Genomic DNA, 22,481 nt, shown 5'->3' on the forward strand with positions numbered 1-22,481 from the left:
CCGCCCTGCTCTCTCTCACTCTTTCGCCAGTAATAGGAACGGGCCTGCCGTCTGTTGCTATGTAAACAAAGCTGCAGACGACTCTTGAAGGTATATTAGCAACAAGGCTGCAGACGGCTCTTAAAGAGATATTACCAATTTCTCCTTGGCAGCTGAAAAGTGGGGGCTCTCAAGGCTACAATACTAGAAAGCAGCCGAGGCACAAGCTGCCAGCGTCTCCAGAGAGAGCAGCACAGGGGGAGGGACCTGAAAACAGGTGTAACACCCCAAGGGGGAAACTGGGCCCCACCGGACCCAGGGCCCCGAAGCACTTTTTTTTTTTTTTCCACGTACAGGGAATACTCCAAACCAATAAATAAGGAAATAAGAGGAGAAACCCCCTTAACTATATAACCAAACTACCTCACCAGACTATTGAAGACTGCACAGGCTGTCCATCTACCTCTGCTGAGACTGAGAAAATACTGGCTAGTGAATGTACTGCACAGGTTATATATACAGTATTCAAAAGCTCAGTGTTTCTCAGTCTCCCTCTGCTGGTAGGAGGACATAACCCATGCGTCTTGACCGGTCTGGAGGGTCGTGGAGGAATATGTGTTTTCAGCACATATTTATTACCCCAGCTTACAACATAACTCCTGGGTTTATGCTTAGTCTGCCTCCCTGAGGTTTCTCAACCAGCAAGACAGCAGAGGCAACGTTGGAATCCCTGGCTGGCTGTGCAAGGTTAGAGCCAAGCAGTTTCTATTTTCAGAACTCTTTCTCCCTTTACCTTCCCTGTTTCTATGGGCAACTCCTCAGCCCCCCACAGGGCTTCACTCTATTCAGATTTTCCTAGCCAGGAGGTTTCTCTCTTCTCACTTCCCAGTCTTAGAACAATCAACCCTCAGCACAGACTTGCCTTGCCTTCCTCCTTCTGTCAGTATCTTTAGGGTCCACAGTCCAGGGATTCTCACCTGAACCCCCATGTCCTCCTCTCTTCGTCTGACAAACAAAAGTCCTTTTTAAAATGCTTTTTCTGGTTCATTCAGAGAGCCATAGATTTAGTACAGTTTGGGCTCCTGGGCTCCTATCATCTAGCTCTTGATTTGCCAATTTCACCCATATAACATCATGATGTGACCACACTGTGGGCTCTACTGCCACCTCCTTTACCTTCCCACTTAATGAGACGTCTAATAATATAAATTCAATGCGGGAATAGCTCCTGTGAACTTGAGGAATATGTGTGTCGTTTTTTCCCCTGATTTTAAACCCCCAGGTTTCTATTAACACCACCTGGTTCATGACCCCTTTCATCTTTTGCCTTTAGATGCGTTCCCCCACTGTCTTCCCCTTTGAGGCATTAACCCTTGCATTTAACATTAGGTTAAAGTCTCCACAACAAATCACCATCCACTATGAAACCCTATAAACAAAACTCCTTCTATTCTCGGGTTGGCAACCTGCCCCTCCCCAGCCAATGACGATTCAAGGATGTTGTGAATACATTATATACAGACTCGTTAAACTGGAAGGAATATTGCTTAAAAGACTATAATTCAAGCCCATCTCAAACATCCACGCAAAGTCCCCACTTGGGTTCCATAAAGATCAGCTGGACAAATCAGGTCCCAAGGCCCCAGGAAGGGCCTCCCTCCAGCAGTATGGGGAGGGGGAGGTGGTTGTTTGGGAAGTTTTCCAGGATTCAAACCTTTGACCCTGTGTACTACAGACTAGAGAATTGTGTCTGAGCCACAGAACCACCCATTGTGGTGTGGAGGTGCTTCACGAATTTGAGAGGTTTGCAAGATTGAAGATTAATATAGATTAATAGGTGGGAAAATGTGGGATACAAATGCAATAAATAAACTCTTGGGGATTTCCCTATCCCAATTGGAGGAAGATAGGTTGAGGGCAGCCTTTGCATTCCGACGAGCCTCTCATAATATCCGTTATTTGGGAATCAGAATACCTCGGGATCTCAGTTCATTATTTTCACTGAACTATGACAAGATTTGGATCAGATTCATGTAGAATTGTCCAGTTGGAAAGGGTTATGGTTATCTTGATGGGGCCGTATTGTGGTGGTAAAGATGAATGTGTTACCCAGATTGCTGTTTTTATTCAGGTCCTGCAGCCACTTCTTAGACGTCTGCAGGGTTCTCTATCCCAGTTTATTTGGATTGGAAAGCATCCCCATCTTGTGGAGTGGGTTCTTTGGGGTGCCCAAGAAAAGGGAAGGAGAGCAGTCCCCAATCTTGAATGGCATTATTTCCCAGCTCAACTCCAGCTGATTTTAGATTGGGAGAGGGGGAAACTTAAACCTGCAGTTTTGGTGGAGCAGTTCTATTTTCTCCGTAATCTTTAGGTTCTTTCTTGTGCAATAAAGGCGGATTGGGGGGAGGAGGGGCTGTTACCCCGAATCCCTCTGTTTGACATTTGCTGGAGATCTGGGGAGAAGTACGGAGACGTTGAGGCCAATTGGAGTGGATTTCCTCTTTAGCGTCAATTAGGTTTGAGCCGGGCTTTGTGGCCTGGAGGGAGAATGCGACGTTTGCTTATTCGGAACAATTGGGACTGATCCACTTTCGGGATCTGATGACAAAGGGCCGAGTTATGGACTTTGAAGCCTTGCACTCCATGCATGCTCTCACTAAGGAGAATTTTTTCCCCTATCTGCAAATCCAGCAGTTTATGCGCACACAGGGTTGGCATCGAGAGGATCCCTGTAAGCTGGAGTGCTTGGAGAATTTATAGTTACTTTTGCAGAAGCTGCTTAGGCTCATTTCGGTGATATACAGATTTCTTACAGGGGTGGGATTCAAATCCATATAAATTTCAACGCACATGGGAGACAGATTTGCAGTGTAAGTTTTCTGACATGACATGAGAGACCATGTGTGTGCAGAAGTACAGAAGGCTTCAGTGTGTGTGTTGGTGTAAGAAAATGCATATAAGGTGCTTACCCAATGGTATTACACACCTGATATTTCTGATGTATGTTGGAGGTGCAGCACCCAGAAGGGCACATTCCTCCATATCTGGTGGACTTGTGCCTTGATAGCTCTCCCTTCTGGTTGGGAGTGATGAAAACAATCTCAGTTATGTTGGGGACCTCTTAGGTTTGTAGTCCCGCTGTTTGCCTACTGGGATTGCATAATGAGAGGGCTTCCTGGTGGGAGGGTAAGCTGAAGCGTTGGGGTTTAGCGTCAGCAAAAAGACTTAAAGCATTGCAGTGGAAGATCATGGAACCTCCAGCTTTGGAGGCATGGAGGTGTAAGTTGGGTCAACTAATCTATATGGAATGCCTCCCTGCACAGCTAAAGGACTGCTTTTTATCTCACAAACAAGATTGGGATAGAATTCAAAATTGTTTTGCTCATATCTGAGTTTGGGGGGGGGGAAGGGTGGGGGAAGCTGAGAGATTAAATGATCGGTTAGAGGGAGGGTGGGTATATGGGGCAGGGGGAGGTTGGGGAGATAGTCCTGAAGAACCTACTGGACAACCGTGAAATGTGGGAATGATGGTGTGAGCAGGAGGGAGGGATTTGGGGGGGAGGTTTATTTGGATAGTCTTGATTTGTATTAGAGGGAACTTAAGTGTTTGTATATTGAGGTCTATGAGAGGGGGTTACTAGGTTTGTGACTCCACCTTTATGTATCTATTTTGCTTGGTTTGTAATGGTATTGTACAAGCTTTTCTTTTACATCTTTGAAACAAAATAAAATATATTCAATGATAAAAAAAAAAGAAAAATAGGTGCCTTATTTACTAGGGTACTTTGAAGCCCCAAGTTCTCAAGACTGGTGGGGAGGATTTGAATTTTGGCTTTGCTCTATTAATTCCTTGTGTTTTAGCTTTCCACATCAGTCTGCAAGAATCATTCCCCCTCTGTTTTTATTACTGTTCTATTGAAAGCTGTCTGTTGTTCTCTGATCAATGTTTTTTTGATCCCACCATTTTCTTCTGCCTTCAGCTCAGTCTGATGATACAGCATCATTGGTTTGCAACTATCTGCATTTCTTCTTCCATCCCTCCCACCACAGTTTTTAATGCCTCCTCCAATGTAGCTCAGCCATCCCAGTGATAGTCCATGGCCAGGGACCAAATAACTGCAGAACCAGGTACATGTGCACCCTTATTCTGGCCAGAAGATGGCTGGTAGTGCTTTTTATTATCTTCTACCTCTCCCCTCTAAGCCCTAGTCCCCCGGGCTTGGTGTGTAACCTCTGCAACATCCCCAGTCACGACTGCCTGAGGAGCAGAAACCAAGATGAAGAGTTTAATCTGTCTTTTGCATGGCAGTATGCAGGATTCTCTGAACCCCTGGGCCATCCTCTGTGAATGTTTTACTATGATGTGAAAGTATTGTCTAGGGGTATAAAGAGGAGAAGACACCAGGTCATATGGTAGGGCTGCTGCTGGAAATCTTTATGAGATGAGGCTTCATTATTCTGCCAACTATGGTGGGTGGGAAACACCAGGGATCCAGCTTATGTGGATATCTAACAATGGATAGGGATAAACCAAGTTTTCTATTGTCAGGCTAGCAATGATGTCACAAATGTCAAAGTACACACTGGTTTCTGTTTTAACTTGGATAGCTAGTGATGTCATAAATATCTATTCTTTTTACCACCACTTTAATTATTCTGTTTTCTCCTCAGCTCTTCAGGAGCGCTTGGAGAAGGAGCTAGCAGAGGGGGCCAAGATGAATGGACATGCAACATCCCCTGGTACTGTTCTAGCCCAGCAAATGAGTCAGAGCACTGGGGATAGACATCAGCAACCAAGTGGCAGCCCACTGTCAACACAGCTGGTAAGGGAAAGGCAAAGCAAGTAAGTAATTCTGTCCTGTCACTTTGGCCTCTATCCTGATCCTGTCTGGCACTCTTGGCTTTTTCTCAGGAGGACATGAAAAGCTCTCTGCACGAACAGCGCTGGAAGGAATTACAAGGTAGGAACTCTGCCACGTCCCTCACACCCCCTTTGCTCAGGAAAGTAGACACCATCCCTAGCAGTGAAACATGAAATCCAGCATTCTCCCCTGAAATGCTTCTAGTCCCTTCCTCTTTCCCTGTCTGCCTCTGATGTTTTTTTATTTTTTTTTCTCTTTTTGCTTAGAGATGGAACTGAAGTGGGAAACGGAGAAAGAAGAGAAAAGGTTGCTGAAAGAGCAGCTGCAGGCACTGGAGGTGAGAACTGTGGCAAAGAAAAACACTTACATAGTAACATAGTAAATGACGACAGATAAAGACCTTTTAAACAAGAAACGGGGGGGAAGGCCGACGGTCGCTCAAAAGCACATGGTTTGGGATAAGGTATCACCAAAACAGGGAAGATATGTTATCCTGATAGTGAGGTTGCAAAAGAGACCGTAGTAGATCAGGTGTCCTTAAATAAAAATCGGACAAAAGATTGCAAATTTATACTGTCAAGTACTAAGCATCATTTAAATAGGAACAACAAACATACTTTGAAATGTCTATATGCGAATGCCAGGAACCTAAGAAATAAGATGGGAGAGTTAGAATATATTGCACTAAATGAAAAATTAGATATAATAGGCATCTTTGAGACCTGGTGGAAGGAGGATAACCAGTGGGACACTGTCATACCGGGGTACAAATTATATCGTAGTGATAGGGTGGATCGAATTGGTGGAGGGGTAGCATTGTATATTAACGAGAGCCTTACATCAAATAGATTGAAAATTCTGCAGGAAACAAAACACATCTTGGAATCCCTAAGGATTGAAGTTCCATGTGTAAAGGGGAAAAGGATAGTGATAGGAGTGTACTACTGTCCGCCGGCCAAGATGAACAGACGGATGTAGAAATGTTAAAGGAAATTAGGGATGCAAACAAACTGGGCAACACAATAATAATGGGTGATTTCAATTACCCCGATATTGACTGTGTAAATGTAACATCGGGGCACGCTAGGGAGGTAAAATTCCTTGATGACATCAAGGACAGCTTTATGGAGCAGCTGGTACAGGAGCCGACGAGAGAAGGAAAAATTCTAGACCTAGTCCTTAGTGGAGCGCATGATCTGGTGCGGGAGGTAATGGTGCTGGGGCCGCTTGATAACAGTGATCATAATATGATCGGATTTGATATTAGCTTTGAATTAAGTATACATAGGAAATCAAATACGTTAGCGTTTAACTTTAAAAAAGGAGACTATGATAAAATGAGAAGAACGGTGAAAAAAAAACTCAGAGGAGCGACTGCGAGGGTCAAAAATTTATATCAGGCGTGGATGCTGTTCGAAAACATCAATCCTGTAAGCCCAGGCCAAATATATTCCGCGTATTAAAAAAGGAGGACGGAAGACCAGATGACAGCCGGTGTGGTTAAAAAGTGAGGTGAAGGAAGCTATTAGAGCTAAAAGAAAATCCTTCGGAAAATGGAAGAAGGAACTGACTGAAAATAATAAGAAAACAGCATAAGGAATGTCAAGTCAAATGCAAAGCGCTGATAAGGAAGGCTAAGAGGGACTTCGAAAAAAAGATTGTGTTGGAGGTAAAAACACAGTAAATTTTTTTTAGGTATATTAAAAGCAGGAAGCCGTAAGGGATAATGTGATGACTTGCTAAAAGATATATAGATACAACGGTCAACGGTGATGTGGTTACTGGCCACAAAATAGATGCCCTCACACATTGCAATTTTAGTGAACGACACATTTACCTGTTTGAATTACAGTATCTTTATTCATAAGCTCACTTATTAAGTTGATTATATGATACAACTGATTAAACTATGCACCAACATAGAACTAACCATCGGAGGTGGTGGTATTCGGCAAAGGACTATAAGAACCAAGGCCCTTTGCGGTAGATTACATTGATTGGATATACGCCTCTGTTGTTATGATCTCGGCCGCTCTGGGTGAATGGAGTAGTGCAAAGACTGCTGAGTGATATAATGATAAACTCTAATGTTCACCATTAAATATAGGGTGGGAGGGGGGTAAGGGATGGGGAGGGAGATGGAGGGGATAATGAAAAATGTATAGTTTCAGTAATGTATAGCCGATATCGTATGTTTATATGTTATCTGCTCACGAATAAGTGTATAAGATATGTTTCATCAATAAACAGATTTAAATATAAAAGCAGGAAGCCGGCAAAAGAATCGGTTGGACCGCTAGATGACCGAGGAGTAAAAGGGGCGATCAGGGAAGACAAAGCCCTAGCGGAGAGATTAAATGAATTCTTTGCTTCAGTCTTCACCAAGGGAGATTTGGGTGGGATACCGGTGCCAGAAATGGTATTCAAAGCTGACGAGTCGGAGAAACTTAATGAATTCTCTGTAAACCTGGAGGATGTAATGGGGCAGTTCTACAAACTGAAGAGTAGCAAATCTCCTGGACTGGATGGTATTCATCCCAGAGTACTGATAGAACTGAAAAATGAGCTTGCGGAGCTATTAGTAATATGTCACTTATCCTTAAAATCAAGCGTGGTATTGGAGGGTGGCCAATGTAATGCCGATTTTTTTAAAAAGGTTCCAGAGGAGACCCGGGAAATTATAGACCAGTGAGTCTGACGTCTGTGCCGGGCAAAATGGTAGAGACTATTATTAAGAACAAAATTACAGAGCATATTCAAAAGCATGGATTAATGAGACAAAGTCAACATGGATTTAGTGAAGGGAAATCTTGCCTCACCAATCTACTACATTTCTTTGAAGGGGTGAACAAACATGTGGATAAAGGTGAACCAGTTGATATTATGTATCTGGATTTTCAGAAGGCATTTGACAAAAGTACCTCATGAAAGACTCCAGTGGAATTTGGAGGCGCATGGGATAGGAGGTAGTGTTCTATTGTGGATTAAAAACTGGTTAAAAGATAGAAAACAGAGAGTAGGGTTAAATGGTCAGTATTCTCAATGGAGAAGGGTAGTTAGTGGGGTTCCCCTGGGGTCTGTGCTGGGACTACTGCTTTTTAACATATTTATAAATGACCTAGAGATGGGAGTAACTAATGAGGTAATTAAATTTGCTGATGACACAGTTATTTAAAGTTGTTAAATCACGGGAGCATTGTGAAAAATTACAAGAGGACCTTATGAGACTGGGAGACTGGGCATCTAAATGGCAGATGATGTTTAATGTGAGCAAGTGCAAAGTGATGCATGTGGGAAAGAGGAACCTGACTTATAGCTACGTCATGCAAGGTTCCACGTTAGGAGTCACGGACCAAGAAAGGGATTTAGGTGTCGTCATCGATGATACGTTGAAACCTTCTGCTCAGTGTGCTGCTCAGGGGCGTAGCTATGGGTGGGCCCAGGCCCGTCCAATTTCACCTCAGGCCCGCCCAAGCGCACACACTGCAGCGCAGCCTTTTTTCAATGTTTTCTACGCGATCGCGTAGCGTACAACCGCAGACGGCACCCGCTCAGCTGATCTCCACTTCTCCGTCCAGCCCACTGAAATGCAGGTCACGTCGTGCAGCTTGGTCCATCCTACGTGTAGTATGACGTGGCAGCGTGCACAGCCTCGACCTCACTCACTCCGCTCTGCTCCGCTCGTGGCCATCTGCAGCACAGTGAGAGTGAGGGAGGGAAAAGGATGAAGTAATGCTGACCTGCAGGGCGGACTGGGAGTGAGTGGCTGTACTTGCAGGGTGGGAGAGGGGTAGGCTGGGAAACAGTGGCTGCACCTGTGTGGGGTGGGGGACTGGAGGCCGAAGAGAAGGGAAAGGAAAGGAAAGAGGTTCTAGACCTACAAAAGGGAGGGGTTGGCTGGAAAGAAGGCAGAGAGGTTCTGGACCTGCAAGGGGGGAAGTGGCTCGCTGAGGCAAGGGTTTATTGGGGGGGAGGGGCTGGACTCTGGAGTGAAGGAAGAGAGGTGCTGGACCTAAGGGGGAGAGGCTGGGGGCTGGAGGAAAAGAAGGAAGTTGCTGGACCTGCAAGGAGGGGCAGGCTAGAAGGAAGGGAGGTGCTGGACCTATGGGGGGGGGGGGGGGCTAGAGGGTAGGCTTGCAGGGGAGGCTCAGGGAAGGAACAGAGGTGCTGTAGCAGGGGGAGAGATGAGGAGGGAAGGGAGAGAGATGACTGGTCAAGGGGATGAAGGAAGAGGGAGACAAATTTTATAACTCACAGTAGGAGAAAGAGCCAAAAGCTGGAAGGAAGGAGAGAAGCTGGATAGGTGGGATCGCAGAGGAAAGAGAGACATTGGTGTGGGTGAGGGAGAAAGGGGAGATACAGAAACAGATCTGAGATGCTATATGGGGATGGCATATGAACACAGAGGGGCAATGCCTGACAGAGGGGGGGATTTGGGAATAGAGAGGCTATGCTGGACACTGGGAGGGAGGGGTATATGGACACAGGGGAGAGATACTAGATATAGGGGAGAATAGGAACTCAGAAGGGAGGTACTGGATATGGGAGGGCATAGGGACACAAGGGGTGATGTTGGACACAGGGGTAGGGGATAAAAGGGTGATGGATGCAGGATTTTGAACACAGTGGAGATACTGGACAATGAACTTTGGGGACACAGAGATGGGAGATGGATCGTGGACAAGGAGAGAGAAGGCATGACAAATAGGAGACCTGGTGAGTGAATTAAGACTGAGGAAAGCAGAAACCAGAGACTAGGACCAAGCTGATTTGAAAAATAAAATAGCCAGACAACAAAAGGTAGAAAAATAATTTTATTTTCTATTTTGTGATTAGAATATGTCAGATTTGGAATGTACATCTTGCCAGAGCTGGTGTTAGACATGGCTGGAGCCCAGGCCATAAATTTGGGAGGGAACCCCAAAGCCCATCACGAGACTACACTGCCTTCAGCTTCCATCATGCTTGTGGCTCTCTCTGGCCAGGGGACCGACAGCAATTGCTCCAGTTGCATTCTTCTAACACCATCCCTGCCACATACTATCTTTACATTTTGCACAGGAGGAAATGCATGTCTTTCTGTTTCTCTGGTATTGTATTACATGCAAGGTCTGGCTTCTTGGGGTTTTGATTAAATTTATGTTTATATGTGGGAGGCCAGAGGTGCGAGATTTACTCCCAAAAGAAGGAAACATTTCATAAAAATTTGGACAGCATATCTGAATGTAGTAGCGCCCAGAGTTAGAAGTCAGGTATTGAATGAGTTGGAGTGAATGGGGATGAATGTGGAGTTAAGAGTGAATGGTGCGGTAGGGAGAAGTAATGGGGGAGGGGAGAGGGAGGGGAGGGAGGGAAGAGGAGGAGGGATGATGCTGAGACATACACCGCCGACAACTGATCATACGGGAACTGTTTTAGCCTATAAGGGTGTTGATGTGAACAATAAAGCTGTATGACTCATGTAAAGGTGGAGATGCTAGACGAAGGGCTATGAGAAACAAGGCCCTAGGTAGCAGGTCGTGCTTTTAACCTACTGCCTCATGAGGAAGAGTTTTCTTATTATTAATACCTTGAACGAGTTACCCTATGGGTGGTAGCACTGTTTGAAGTTGGTTTTACTCATGGCTTGAGGGGAGGGGGGGGGGGGGGAAGGGAGAGGGGATGGGAAGAGGAGGGGGGGGGGGAAAAGTAAAATGTTAACAAGCTGATTTGAAAGAGCACATTGATAATTGGTTGGATACCTTTCATTGTATAGCATGTACAATTGTTGTAGTTCTCAATAAAAAAGATTTAAACATAAATTTATGTTTATAATTTGTAGTCGATTATTCTATATTTTGGCATTTTTGGTCCATGTGTGTGATTGAGGTATTCTGTTAGTATGAATTTTCTATGTAGCCTTCTGTAGTAATTTTGGTTTGTTCAGTTTTCCCAATAGACTTATTGCTATTTTAGGACCCCACTGTAATATGTAGGGCAATGCCTTTTTCATAGGTAGGATCCTTGTTTTGGAAGTTAGTGCTGGCATCGTAGATTTGCTCTAGGTTATGAGTGACATTTTATTTTAAAGATTGTTTTATTTACTATATGGCGGCTGTTGAGATTATGGTGAGTTTTATTGGGAAATGTCCTAATTCTGCTCTGCACCCATTGGGACGGGTGGGGGGGGAGGGTGTCAGGGGGTTCTGTGGATGCAGAATTTATTTGCCTTTAATACTACACTATACTTTCTGGGATTGTTTCTATAGCGTGTACCTAGAGACGTGTTGAAAAGTATTTGGTCTTGCTATACAGGCTAAGTATGTGTGTTAGGGGACCGAGGCTGAAGAGTACAATCTCTTGTATTTCCCCCTAGCCCTCAATGTGGCCTGCAGTCACTGAAGCCTGCACTGCTACCCTCACTGAAGTTATTGGGAGTGGGGTAGAGGTGGGGCATCGGGAGGCAAGTTTTTCAATTTCAAAAAGTTAGCAACCCTGGTGCCCACCCATCTGACCTGTTGGCCCACCCAAAAATTGCCTTCTGGCTACGCCACTGGTGCTGCTGCGGCTATGAAAGCAAATAGAATGTTGGGTATTATTAGGAAAGGAATGGAAAACAAAAATGAGGATGTTATAATGCCTTTGTATCGCTCCATGGTGCGACTGTGCCTCAAATATTGTGTTCAATCCTGGTCGCGGCATCTCAAAAAAGTTATAGTGGCATTAGAAAAGGTGCAGAGAAGGGCGATGAAAATGATAAAGGGGATGGGACGACTTCCCTATGAGGAAAGGCTAAAGCAGCTAGGGCTCTTCAGTTTGGAGAAAAGGCGGCTGAGGGGAGATATTATAGAGGTGTATAAAATTAATGAGTGAAGGGCGACCAAGTAGGAAGTTGGCGAAACAGCTCCGTTAACTTACCTTGTTCTTATGAGTTTTTGAGTTTTCGAAAAACAATTTTCATGCCTAAAAGACGGGGTAGACAGAGGGTAACCCCAGCTCCCCCTGTACGACCTCAGTTGGATCCGATGGACCGTTTCGCCATCCGAGGAGGAATAACAGGGCAAAATACTTCGCTGCTGGGAGAAGCGGTGAGAGGTGAACCGCTCTCCCCGCTAGAAGGGGACATCACTTTGAGCCCTGAAACGCGGAGTCCTCCTGTGATGCCGGCAATGCTGCAAGATGGATGTCTTGGACTGCCTAGACCCGGAACGGGGAAGCCAGCCCGAGAGCAGGGGCAGACATGAGCAGTGGAGTGCCGATTCCAGTGATGCAGGAAAGCGTCGCTGTGAGTTCCACAGGAGGAGCAGGAGTGGTAACGGAAGAGGTGACAACCAAGCCTAGTGGAGAATTCCAGGAAACGAGCCAGCTACAGTTTAAAGTACTACCGACGGAGAAACCAGAAACTATTACCCTGGGGACAATATGGGACGCCTTGGTGAGTCTAGAAAATTCCTTTATTCAGAAGATTTCCTCGACCTTGGTAGCTACTCAAACACTCCCAGGTAAAATGTTAGAGATGGAAGAACAATTGCAACAAACTAGAGTGTTTGAACAAACTATCAAGGCAGAGAATGACAAGATTAAAGGCTGCCAAGCAGCATTAATAAAAGAAAATTTATTACTACAAAGAAAAGTAGAAAATCTTGAGAATCAGCAGCGAATGAAAACTTTGAGACTTATAAACTTTCCTAAAGTGCCATCTGTAGCACCTTTGTTAACTTTTAAGAGATATCTCTCAGAAGTATTAAAAATCTCAGAACAATTGTACCCGCCGGTCTCAAGAATTTACTACTTGTTACCTTATAGTAAGAAACCCACTGGTCAAGCATTAACGACAAACTTGGAAACATCATTTGAGGAGTTAAATGTAAATCTTTCTCAGACAATAGAAAATGAGCTGTTGGGTGTAAAACCAGCTACTCTGATAGTGGACTTTGTGTTGCAACCAGATCGGGACTGGATCTTAAAACTTTTTTCTCTCACAGAGATGAAATCTTTCTGAATTGTAAAGTAAAAATATTTCCTGACATTTCTAGGCAAACAGAAAAGACGCCAGGCATTTTTGAAACTCCGTCCTCGAGTCCTCCAATTAGGAGGAATTTTTTGGCTCAATTTTCCTTGTAAATGTGTGATAAAACTTCACTCAGTTAAGTATGTTTTTTATGAAAGTGAGCATTTGCAGAATTTCCTGGATTCTAAACAGGTTTTGGCCACTACCCATCGTTAGTAATCCCTGTAACATCTACTCCGTAAGAGAAAAAAGCTCGGTATATACTCCTACTAATTATCCTGAAATTATTGATTTACTGTTTGATGATACATTTTAAAGTGTGTTTTTTTTTTTCCTTTATATAAATGTTTGATGATAAATCTTTAAATTGTGCCTTGCCCGAATTGTGGACTTGAGATGTAATTGTTGTGGATAGATATATTTACTTAATAACTATTTCTTTAAGATTGTGACATTACTCTTTCTGTACAAGAAATTTCTTGCTGTTTATTTTGAAATTAATAAATAAAATATAAAAAAAAAAATTAATGAGTGAAGTTGAACGGGTAGATGTGAAGTGTCCATGCTTTCCAAAAATACTAGGACAAGGGGGCAAGTGATGAAGGTACAATGTAGTTAATTTAAAACGAATCAGAGAAAATGTTTCTTCACTCAACGTTTAGTTTAAACTCTGGAATTCGTTGCCAGAGAATGTGGTAAAGGCGGTTAGCTTAGCGGAGTTTAAAAAAGGTTTGGACAGCTTCCTAAAGGAAAAGTCCATAGACCATTATTAAACGGACTTGGGGAAAATCCACTATTTCTGGGATAAGCAGTATAAAATGTTTTGTACTTTTTTGGGATCTTGTCAGGTATTTGTGACCTGGATTGGCCACTGTTGGAAATAGAATGCTGGGCTTGATGGACCTTTGGTCTTTCCCAGTATGGCAATACTTATGTACCTGTATGGGAAAGTTTGATTTTTGCCATTTTCAGGGCACAGACCATAGAAGTCTGCCCAACACTGTTCTTATGCTAACATTTCTGAAGTTAACGTCGAAGCCTCTTAAAATTTACACTCCAGCCCATCCATATCTATTCAGTCACGATCAGGGCACAGACCGTAGAAGTCTGCCCAGCACTGGTTTTGCTTCCCAATTATCGGTGTTGCCATCCAATCTCCGCTAACATTCCTTGGATCCATTCCTTCTAAACAGGATTCCTTTGTGTTTATCCCACGCATGTTTGAGTTCCATTACCGTTTTCATCTCCACCATCTCTCACGGGAAGGCATTCCATGTATCACCATCCTCTCCATGAAAAAAATACTTCCTGACATTATTCCTGAGTCTGCCCCCCTTCAGCCTTTCAAGTTAATTACTTTTTTGCCGTTGCAAGGTTCAGTTAACCACTGGTGGTTGTTTTCGGTGAGCCGGGTAGCTAGGGGTTCCCACCTGTGAGAATTATAGACCTGCTTGTCCTCGGGGGGGGGGGGGGGGGGAAACGAAGATATTTTACCTGTAAAAGGTATTGTCCAAGTCCAGCAGGCCTTATATTCTCACATTCCCTCCCACCTTCCCTTGGAGTTGTCTCTTTTTTTCTTATGCTATATATTGTACTGCTGGTCCCACATTCTTGTGGTGAGTGGAAAGCATTCGCACATGTGCGGTGGAGCATGTGTTACGCTCAACCTATTTTAAGCTTGTTTCAAGCTCTGGGCCGGCAGCGCAGTCCCCACGTTACCCACATGTGAGACTATAAGGCCTGCTGTCCTTCATGAATATTTGCTACAAGTAAGTATCTTTGTCTGTTTTGATTGAGATTGTAAGCTCTGTTGAGCAGGGACAACAAACAGAACAAATAAGGGAATTACTTAAAGTGGGAATGATAATACAAACATGAGTACTGAATAAGTGAATAGGAGGAGTTTAAAAGCAGCCTCAAAAAAGGTGGGCTTTTAGCCTAAGTTTGAAGATGGCCAGAGATGGAGCATGACGTACTTACTCATCATTTTAACCATGTAACCCCTCTTCTCCATAAAGAGCACTGGTTGTCTGTTTTATATCGCATCTTTTATAATCTTCTTATGCTTACTTTCAAGGGTCGATTTCCTAACGTTCCTGATTATCTGCACTTATGTCTTGTTCCCTACTTTCCTGCCAGAGCTCATCTGTCTTCCTCATATAATCTTCTCTGTGTTCCATCTCCTGTAGCTCTCCATCTTAACATTTATTTATTTATTTATTTATTTATTTATTTGTTTGTTTATTCTTATATTCCACAATTATCCAAAACAAGTTTTGGTTCAATGCGGTTTACAATTAACGGTTATGAAAAAAATATTACAATTGTTTTGTACATTTACATAGTATTGATGAACATCAGTTACAGATTCATTAGCCATAAAATTTCTTAAAAATATAGGTTTTTAATTCTTTTCTGAAATGAAGGTAATTTGTAATACTTGTTTTTTTGGGAATTGAATTCCACCACTCAGAACCCAAATAACTGAATCCAGCAGTATAAATAGACTTGTAAATTATGTTTCTACAGTTGGGTAAATGAAGTAGTAGATAACTTCTGGTTCCAGGATTCGCATTTCTTGTTGATGATTCATGTATTCAGGAGACATTTTGAAAATTAGAGTTCTAGTTTTAAAGGGAAGAGATCTTGGAGTTAAGGGAGAGGCAGCCGAGTTTGTTAGAAAAAGAAAAAAAAAAAAAAACAGAAGCAGTTTGTCCCCAGACAAAGCGGCTCTCCGGGCTTTGCTGACAGGGAAAGTTTCTTGCATTAGTGCGATTCGCCGGTGCTGGACAAAATAATTAAGTGCTCCGGGGGTTGAGTTCAGAAAGCCCGTTCTGCCTTGTCTAGCCGTCATGGCTGAGAAGCTGCGACGCTGTTCTGTCTGTCAGCGCCGCAGTGTTGGGGGAAACGGCAGGTGTAAATTTTGCACCATGATCGTTGATGCTTTGAGGCCTGCGCAGGTGCCGGGTGCATGTTCAGGGGGCATGGATTCTTCCGTTGGTAAGGACGCTCTGGTTCCTCCAGTTTTGGCGGGAACGGCCACCATTTTGTCCTCTTCTGCAGATTCGGGGGATAGGCCTGTTACCCAGCCCTTGGCGCAGGTGCAGTCTAAGGATATTTCTCTGTTGTCTGACACGTCTGAGGGTGGTTTTCCCCCAGAATTCGTGATGCAGATATATAAAGCCTTCCTGCTACAGAAGTCAGACCAGGCTGGGGCATCTTTTCATATAGACTTGGAAGGTAGGCAGTTGTTGCCTTCTAAGAGACCTCGGGGGTCTTGGGACCGGGAGGTAGATTTGGAGTCTGATCCCGATGTAGATGTGCCCTCTCTGGAGCAGTCTGAGGTCGCTCAGGAAGATCTAGTTGAAGGGGATCCTTCTCTGGGGGGTTCAGGGACGGACCCTTTTGTCCTGGGTGAGGACACTTCAGTACTGCACATTTTTCACAAGGAAGACCTACAGGAGTTAATCTCTTTGGTATCCTTCATGTTGCGTTTCGAGGAGGATCAGCCTTCGGTCGCTGATCCTCCTCGCAAGGTAGGTCTATTGTTGAAAGGAGTCCGCAAGCTGGGTAAAACCTTTCCCATGCATCTGGACATCAGGGATGTCATCCAAGCACAGTGGGATGCTCCAAATTTGTTTTTTAGACTTGCTAAGTCGATGATTTGACTTTATCCGGTTCTATAGGCTTACAAGGATCTCCTGAAGCCTCCTATTGTGGATGCAGTGGTTTTGGCGGTCACCAAGCGCAATACAGTACCAGTAGATGGTGGCACTGCCCTTAAGGATGTCCAGGCTCGCCGCCTGGAGGCTTTGCTCAAGAATAATTTTGATGTGTCGATCTGAATATCTTGCCCTTTTGGGCCTCAGAAGCACAAGTTTTGGAATTTTTGGAGAAGAGTTTGGCTTTATTCTCTCTTAAGGTGCATCTGTTGGCCCTGACCTGTTTTCCAGGTCGGGTGCAGGGCAAGCAGCTGGCTTCTCATCTGGATGCCATTTGATTCCTGCGAGGGGCGTGGCTTCTTAGGCCACCTACTCGCATCCTTTTTCCCTTGTGGAATCTTAATATCATTCTGGCGGTTCTGTCGGGTTCTCCATTTGAGCCTTTGTCTTCCTGTACTTTAAAATATCTCACTCGCAAGGTGATGTTTCTGGTCACTATTGTTTCTGCTAGAAGGGTTTCTGAATTGCAGGCGCTGTCGTGTAATCCACCATTCTTGGAGTTTGCCAACGACTGTGTTGTGTTGTGGATGGTGCCTTCTTTTCTTCCTAAAGTTGTGTCGCGTTTTCATGTATCTGTCTATCATTTTGCCAGTACTTGGTTCTTTGTCTGGCTCAGAGGAGCAACGTCGTCTTAAGTGTCTGGATATTAAGCGGGCTCTTAAATTTTATCTGAAAGTTACAGCGGATTTTAGGCAGACAGACCGTTTGTCCTCATTGGAGGGCCTCGGAAAGGTTTAACAGTGTCTAAGCCTCCGTTGTCCAGATGGCTTAAAGAGATGATCGTGTCTGCCTACCTCCTGGCAGGCAAACCGATTCCCCAGGGGGTGAAAGCTCATTCTACTAGAGGTCAGGTGGCTTCTTGGGCTGAGAGGTGTTTGGTTCCGCCTTTGGAGATTTGCAGGGTGGTAACTTGGTCTTCTTTGCATTCCTTTTCCAAGCGTTATAGATTGGATATACAGAGTCGTCAGGATGTGGTGTTTGGGGCAAATGTGCTCACAGCGGGTTTGCTGGGGTCCCGCCCTTGAATGTACTGCTTTGTTACTTCCCATCAGTCATTTGCTGGGCCGGTCTGGAGGGATGCTAAGGAAGGAGAAATTAGACCTTACCTGCTAATTTGCTTTCCTTTAGTCCCTCCAGACTGACCCAGATCACGCCCAGGTTTATTTTGTTTTGTTCTGTTTTGTTGGTTCTGTGAAAGTTTGGTTTCTGAGAGCTGCGTTGTCCATTTACGCTTCTTGTTCTTTTTGGTGCTATACAAAATATAAATAAATGAGTATAAAGAAAGGAACAAATCATTTTCCTTATGGCTCGTGTACGGTTATCTGTACCGTCGAGCAGTTTATAATTTTATTTGGGTGTTCTTTCGTTGAAAGACACATTGCAAGAGCTACAAGCTTAAAGGTTGGCTGCTCAGGTTCACGGGTGCACAGAATGAAAGTTTCTTTTCCTGCTTTGTTACGAGATACTGGATCTTTCTATGCAAGGCAAGGGCTTTTATTGGCTCTCACTGATCTTAGAATTCTCAGTCTCCACCTGCTGGAAGGCACGCACGACCCATCAGTCATTTCTGGCCCGGTCCAGAGGGACTAAAGGAAAGCAAATTAGCAGGTAAGGTCTAATTTCTCCAATAGTTTTGGTCAATAATGGAATTGAAGCCACTGGTCTAAAATTTGAGACTTCGCTAATCTTAGCATTGACGTTTTTAGGAATTATAATATCACCCTTGTCAGAAGGGAAGTGACCATTCGAAAACATGTGTATTATATGTTCAGTAAAGCATTCAACAAAGCAATCTGGCGGGTTTTTCATTATATAGTTAGGGCAGCTATCTAATAAAACAGTTTGCTTGTGCATATTTTGTTAATGATTTTACTGTGCTTGTTGTAGGTAATTTAAAGGTGGACCATATTCTACCTGCCTTGATAAGTTTAGTGTTAATTTTGCAGTCATGTATGAAGTCTGCTAGTGATAGTTGTGTTTTAACAAGATCTGTTCTTATTTCTATTATTTTTTACTCGATATATTGTGTGAGCTTATCTGCTGTTGGAGGTGTTTCATTTGATAGTAAAGCTTGGGGTAACTATTCCTGAGTTCATATAGTTTTTTTTAGTTTTAATCTGTTCTAGTCCCACATATGTGCTATATTATTCTGCTTTATCTCTTTTTATTATGTTTATAATTTTCTAAAACTTTTCTCCACATTATTTTATTCATGTCTGATTTGTTTTTGGACTGCTTTCTTTCCAATTTTCTGCAGAGTTTTTTCAGTTCTAATAACTTGGTATTAAACTAAGGATGTGTTTGCTTTTTACTTCTAGTTTTACTTTTAGTTTTCATTTTAAGTGGCACTAGTTTGTCCAGTATGTGCTTGCTCAATTAATCCCAGTTTCTTACACTTTCCTGCGATATGGCATTCAGTTACCTAGGGCCCAGACTATGGAATGATCTTCCCTCCTCTCTCAGGGCTTCTTTACCTCTTCCCTCATTCAAGGTCCTTTTTAAAAGCCCTTTTATTCTCAAAATCTTTTCCCACTGTCATTTAAGCTGTTTTCACTCTCTCCCTCCATACCTCCTCCCCTCGCCTTCCCCCACCCACAGGACAGATTTTTGTGTGTTTTAAACCACTTAGCTTGCCTGTAAAGGATCAATTTGTGGTATATCAAATGGCTGGAAATATGTCCAGAATTCAGTATACCCCTGCTGCATTCAGCTTAGGGATCGTAGTCGTGCAGCTGACAAATCCTGCTTATCCTTAGGAAAAAATGGAGTTGCTTACCTTTAACGGGTTGTCTATGGACAGCAGGACCGGCCAGCCCAAGAAACTCTCCTGCCCTTCATTTCTTCAACTGAAGCCAGTGGCATAGTCAAGGATGGGCCCAGGCCCACCCAGTAGCAGCACACCTGTGATGTGGCTGGCAGGAATTTGCAAGCCCCACCAGCCAAAAACTCCCAACTGTCTCTCCTGCATATCTTGTAAATAGCAGATTTTCACCTGCAGCAATTGATACATGCTGTGGGGCCAACATGAGCAGTGTGTATTAGATGCTGCTCACTGCCGGTGAAAATCTGCTAAAAGATATGCTGGGGGTGGGGATGTTTCAGAGACCATATGTATGCAGGCGAGAGAGGGCGAAAGCAAATCATTTGTGGGACAAGACAGAGTTCTTCCCACCCATCTTGGGCCCAGGCCCACCCAAATTGGGTGTCTGGCCACGCCCCTGACTGAAGCTGTCTATAGCTCTGTTACAGATTGAAGGGATAGGCAGAGGATACAAGGGTGAGAATATCCATATATGCTCAGAAAATCTTTCTGAGCTTTTGTGGATTCTTGGAGGGCAATTCTGTGGACTTGGCACTTTTGGATGATAGCATCAGTGTTTGGCTAACTTACCTTGCTGTCCATGGAGAATTCCCGTTAAGCACTTTCTGCTATCAATTAAAAAATAAATAAATATGCGATTGGCACTGTTGCAAACTGGTAAGTGATTAAAATTTTTTTGACCTTTATTGTTTGCAGCACTTGCTAATTATTACAGGGTACCTATAAAAAACCCAACATGCAGAGGAGTGGCTTAGTGGTTAGGGTGGTGGACTTTGGTCCTGAGGAACTGAGTTCGATTCCTGGCACAGGCAGCTCCTTGTGACTCTGGGCAAGTCACTTAACCCTCCATTGCCTGCCGCATTGAGCCTGCCATGAGTGGGAAAGCGCGGGGTACAAATGTAAAAAAAATAAAAAATAACAGACTTCCCTCATCATAGCTATTGTAAGCTGGTCACCCTTCCAGGACCTGGCCAGGGCTGACCCTGCTTAGCTTCCTTCACACACAGTCACTGCTGGGCTCTACACTTCTCTGTAATTCACCAGGACTCTGCCTCAAACACAGGGGAGTTCTCTGCCTCCTCCTCTCTTTCACAAATGTTCATCAACACCAGGTTTCTTATAACCAAAATTAGTTGCCATTTAACATAATCTTCATGGCTTATTCCTCCTTTAACTCAAACATTTCTTCTTCAACTCAAACATAACAAAAGGCATTTACTCAGTGTCTTCTAATTAAACCCTTTTCAGACTTAAAGCAGTTCCTCAGACTTTCACAGTTTCAACAGCCAAACAAAAGCATTTATTTTTCCTTCTCAGAGGGTAGTGCAACTGTCACCTTTTCAGCAGAGAGCTTCCCCAGTGCTTCCATCTCCCCCTTCCAGCTTTCCACCATTGTCTTAATAAAGCCGCCCGAAAACCTCTCACACCTGGTTCAATTTCCCAATCAACTCCTGGCTTCACTCCCCTGCCTAGAGTCCTTCCCCTGACTCTGCTTCCCTTCCTGCTGCAGTGCATTCTGGACCTTGTAGTTTCCTGCCTCCTCACACTATTAACTGTTTATCAACCAGCTTTCTCTTACAATCCTAGAAGAAATGTTACTTAAATGAATCATGTACAGGAGTAGCCTAATGGTTAGAGCCATGGGCTGAGAACTAGGGAACCCCAGTTCACATCCCTCTGTGCCTCCTTGTGATCTTGGGCAAATCACTTAACCTTCCATTGTCTCGGGTATAATCTTAAATTGTAAGCCTTCCAAGGCCAAGAAAATGCCTTACTGTACCTGGATATAACTCACCTTTAGCTACAACTGAAAAAGGTGTGAGCGAAATCAAAAAAACCTTATGAGATCCTAACAAAAAATAGCTATTTTTCTTTTTTATTGGCTTTCATTAATAGAGATTTTCTTTTTTTTTTTTTTTTTTCCAGCGTGTGAAGCAAGGCCTTCAGGAAGAGCTGAGCAAGGTAAGTGGGGAAACAGGAATGCCTCTGTATGGTTATCTAGGCGATACCTCTGCAAAACCTCCTACAGGTTATAAAGTTCTGCAAATCTTTCAGGAACCTAGGCTTGTCTGGCAATGACAGTGCAGAGGTGTTCTGATTTTTCTGTAATTTGTTTTGAAAAATATAGCTAAGGTTTGCACACACTAATAAAAAAAAGTAATTAATTCCTTATTTTCCTTCTGTATCAGTTCAGATACATGGGTTAACCTTCTCCTACCAACAGATGGAGACTGAGAACTATTGAAATAATGACATCACCCAGTAGGTATTCTGCGCAGACTGTCCTTTTTTCAGGATTTCTCAGTCTTCAGCAGATGGGCTATGACATCTGTGCAGTTGGACAGCCTAAAACCGGGAACATTTATTTATTTACTAGTAAAAAAGGCCCGTTTCTGACACAAATGAAACGGGCGCTAGCAAGGTTTTCCTCGGAGTGTGTATGTTTGGGAGAGTGTATGTGAGAGTGACTGTTTGAGAGTCAGAGTGAAAGTGTGAGTGTGTGAGAGAGAGAGAGTGAGTCTGGGTGTGAGTGTGTTTGTGAGAGAGAGTGTGTGTGACAATGAGTGTGTGCAAGTGTGTATGTGAGACACAGTGTGAGAGAGAGTGTGTGTGTGGGCGAGAGAGAGAGTGTGTGTGAGACACAGATTCTCTGTGAGAGTGAGTGTATGAGACCAAGCGAGTGTGTGACTGACTGTGTGGCACATAGAGAGTGAATGTGATACAGTGTGAGACAGAGTGTGTGAGAGTGAGAGTCAGAAAGACATTGTATATGAGAGAGAGTGTGAGCCCTGCCCCCTCCATTAATCCTTTTCCAGCAGTTCCCCTCTCTCCCTGAGCCCTGCCCTCCCAATCCATGCCCATCCACGCTCCTCTGTCACCTGTCCCCTCCATTCATCCCTATCCAGCAATTCCCCTCTCTCCCTGAGCCCTGCCCTCCCAATCCATGCCCATCCATGCTCCTCTGTCCCCTGCCCCCTCCATTCATCCCTTTCCAGCAATTCCCCTCTCTCCCTGAGCCCTGCCCTCCCAATCCATGCCCATCCATGTTCCTCTGTCACCTGCCCCCTCCATTCATCCCTATCCAGCAATTCCCCTCTCTCCCTGAG

The 22,481-nt window shown here is 44.0% G+C and overlaps 1 protein-coding gene across 5 annotated transcripts in view; it reads left to right on the top strand.

Annotated features, from left to right (window-relative positions):
• Positions 1 to 22,481, top strand: part of GRIPAP1 (GRIP1 associated protein 1) — a 253,480-nt gene that overhangs the window by 51,475 nt on the left and 179,524 nt on the right. For all 5 annotated transcript variants that reach the window (XR_003941032.1, XM_030194003.1, XM_030194004.1 and 2 more), the window contains 4 exons: positions 4,651 to 4,802; positions 4,892 to 4,940; positions 5,108 to 5,178; positions 21,301 to 21,336. Coding sequence is in view for 4 of the 5 variants with exons in the window: in XM_030194003.1 (XP_030049863.1) it covers positions 4,651 to 4,802; positions 4,892 to 4,940; positions 5,108 to 5,178; positions 21,301 to 21,336 (308 nt within the window). In the remaining variant the exon portion in view is untranslated. The remainder of the gene's footprint in view (positions 1 to 4,650; positions 4,803 to 4,891; positions 4,941 to 5,107; positions 5,179 to 21,300; positions 21,337 to 22,481) is intronic.

The sequence above is a fragment of the Microcaecilia unicolor genome, chromosome 2, assembly GCF_901765095.1.
Source record: "Microcaecilia unicolor chromosome 2, aMicUni1.1, whole genome shotgun sequence".
Classification (NCBI taxonomy): domain Eukaryota; kingdom Metazoa; phylum Chordata; class Amphibia; order Gymnophiona; family Siphonopidae; genus Microcaecilia; species Microcaecilia unicolor.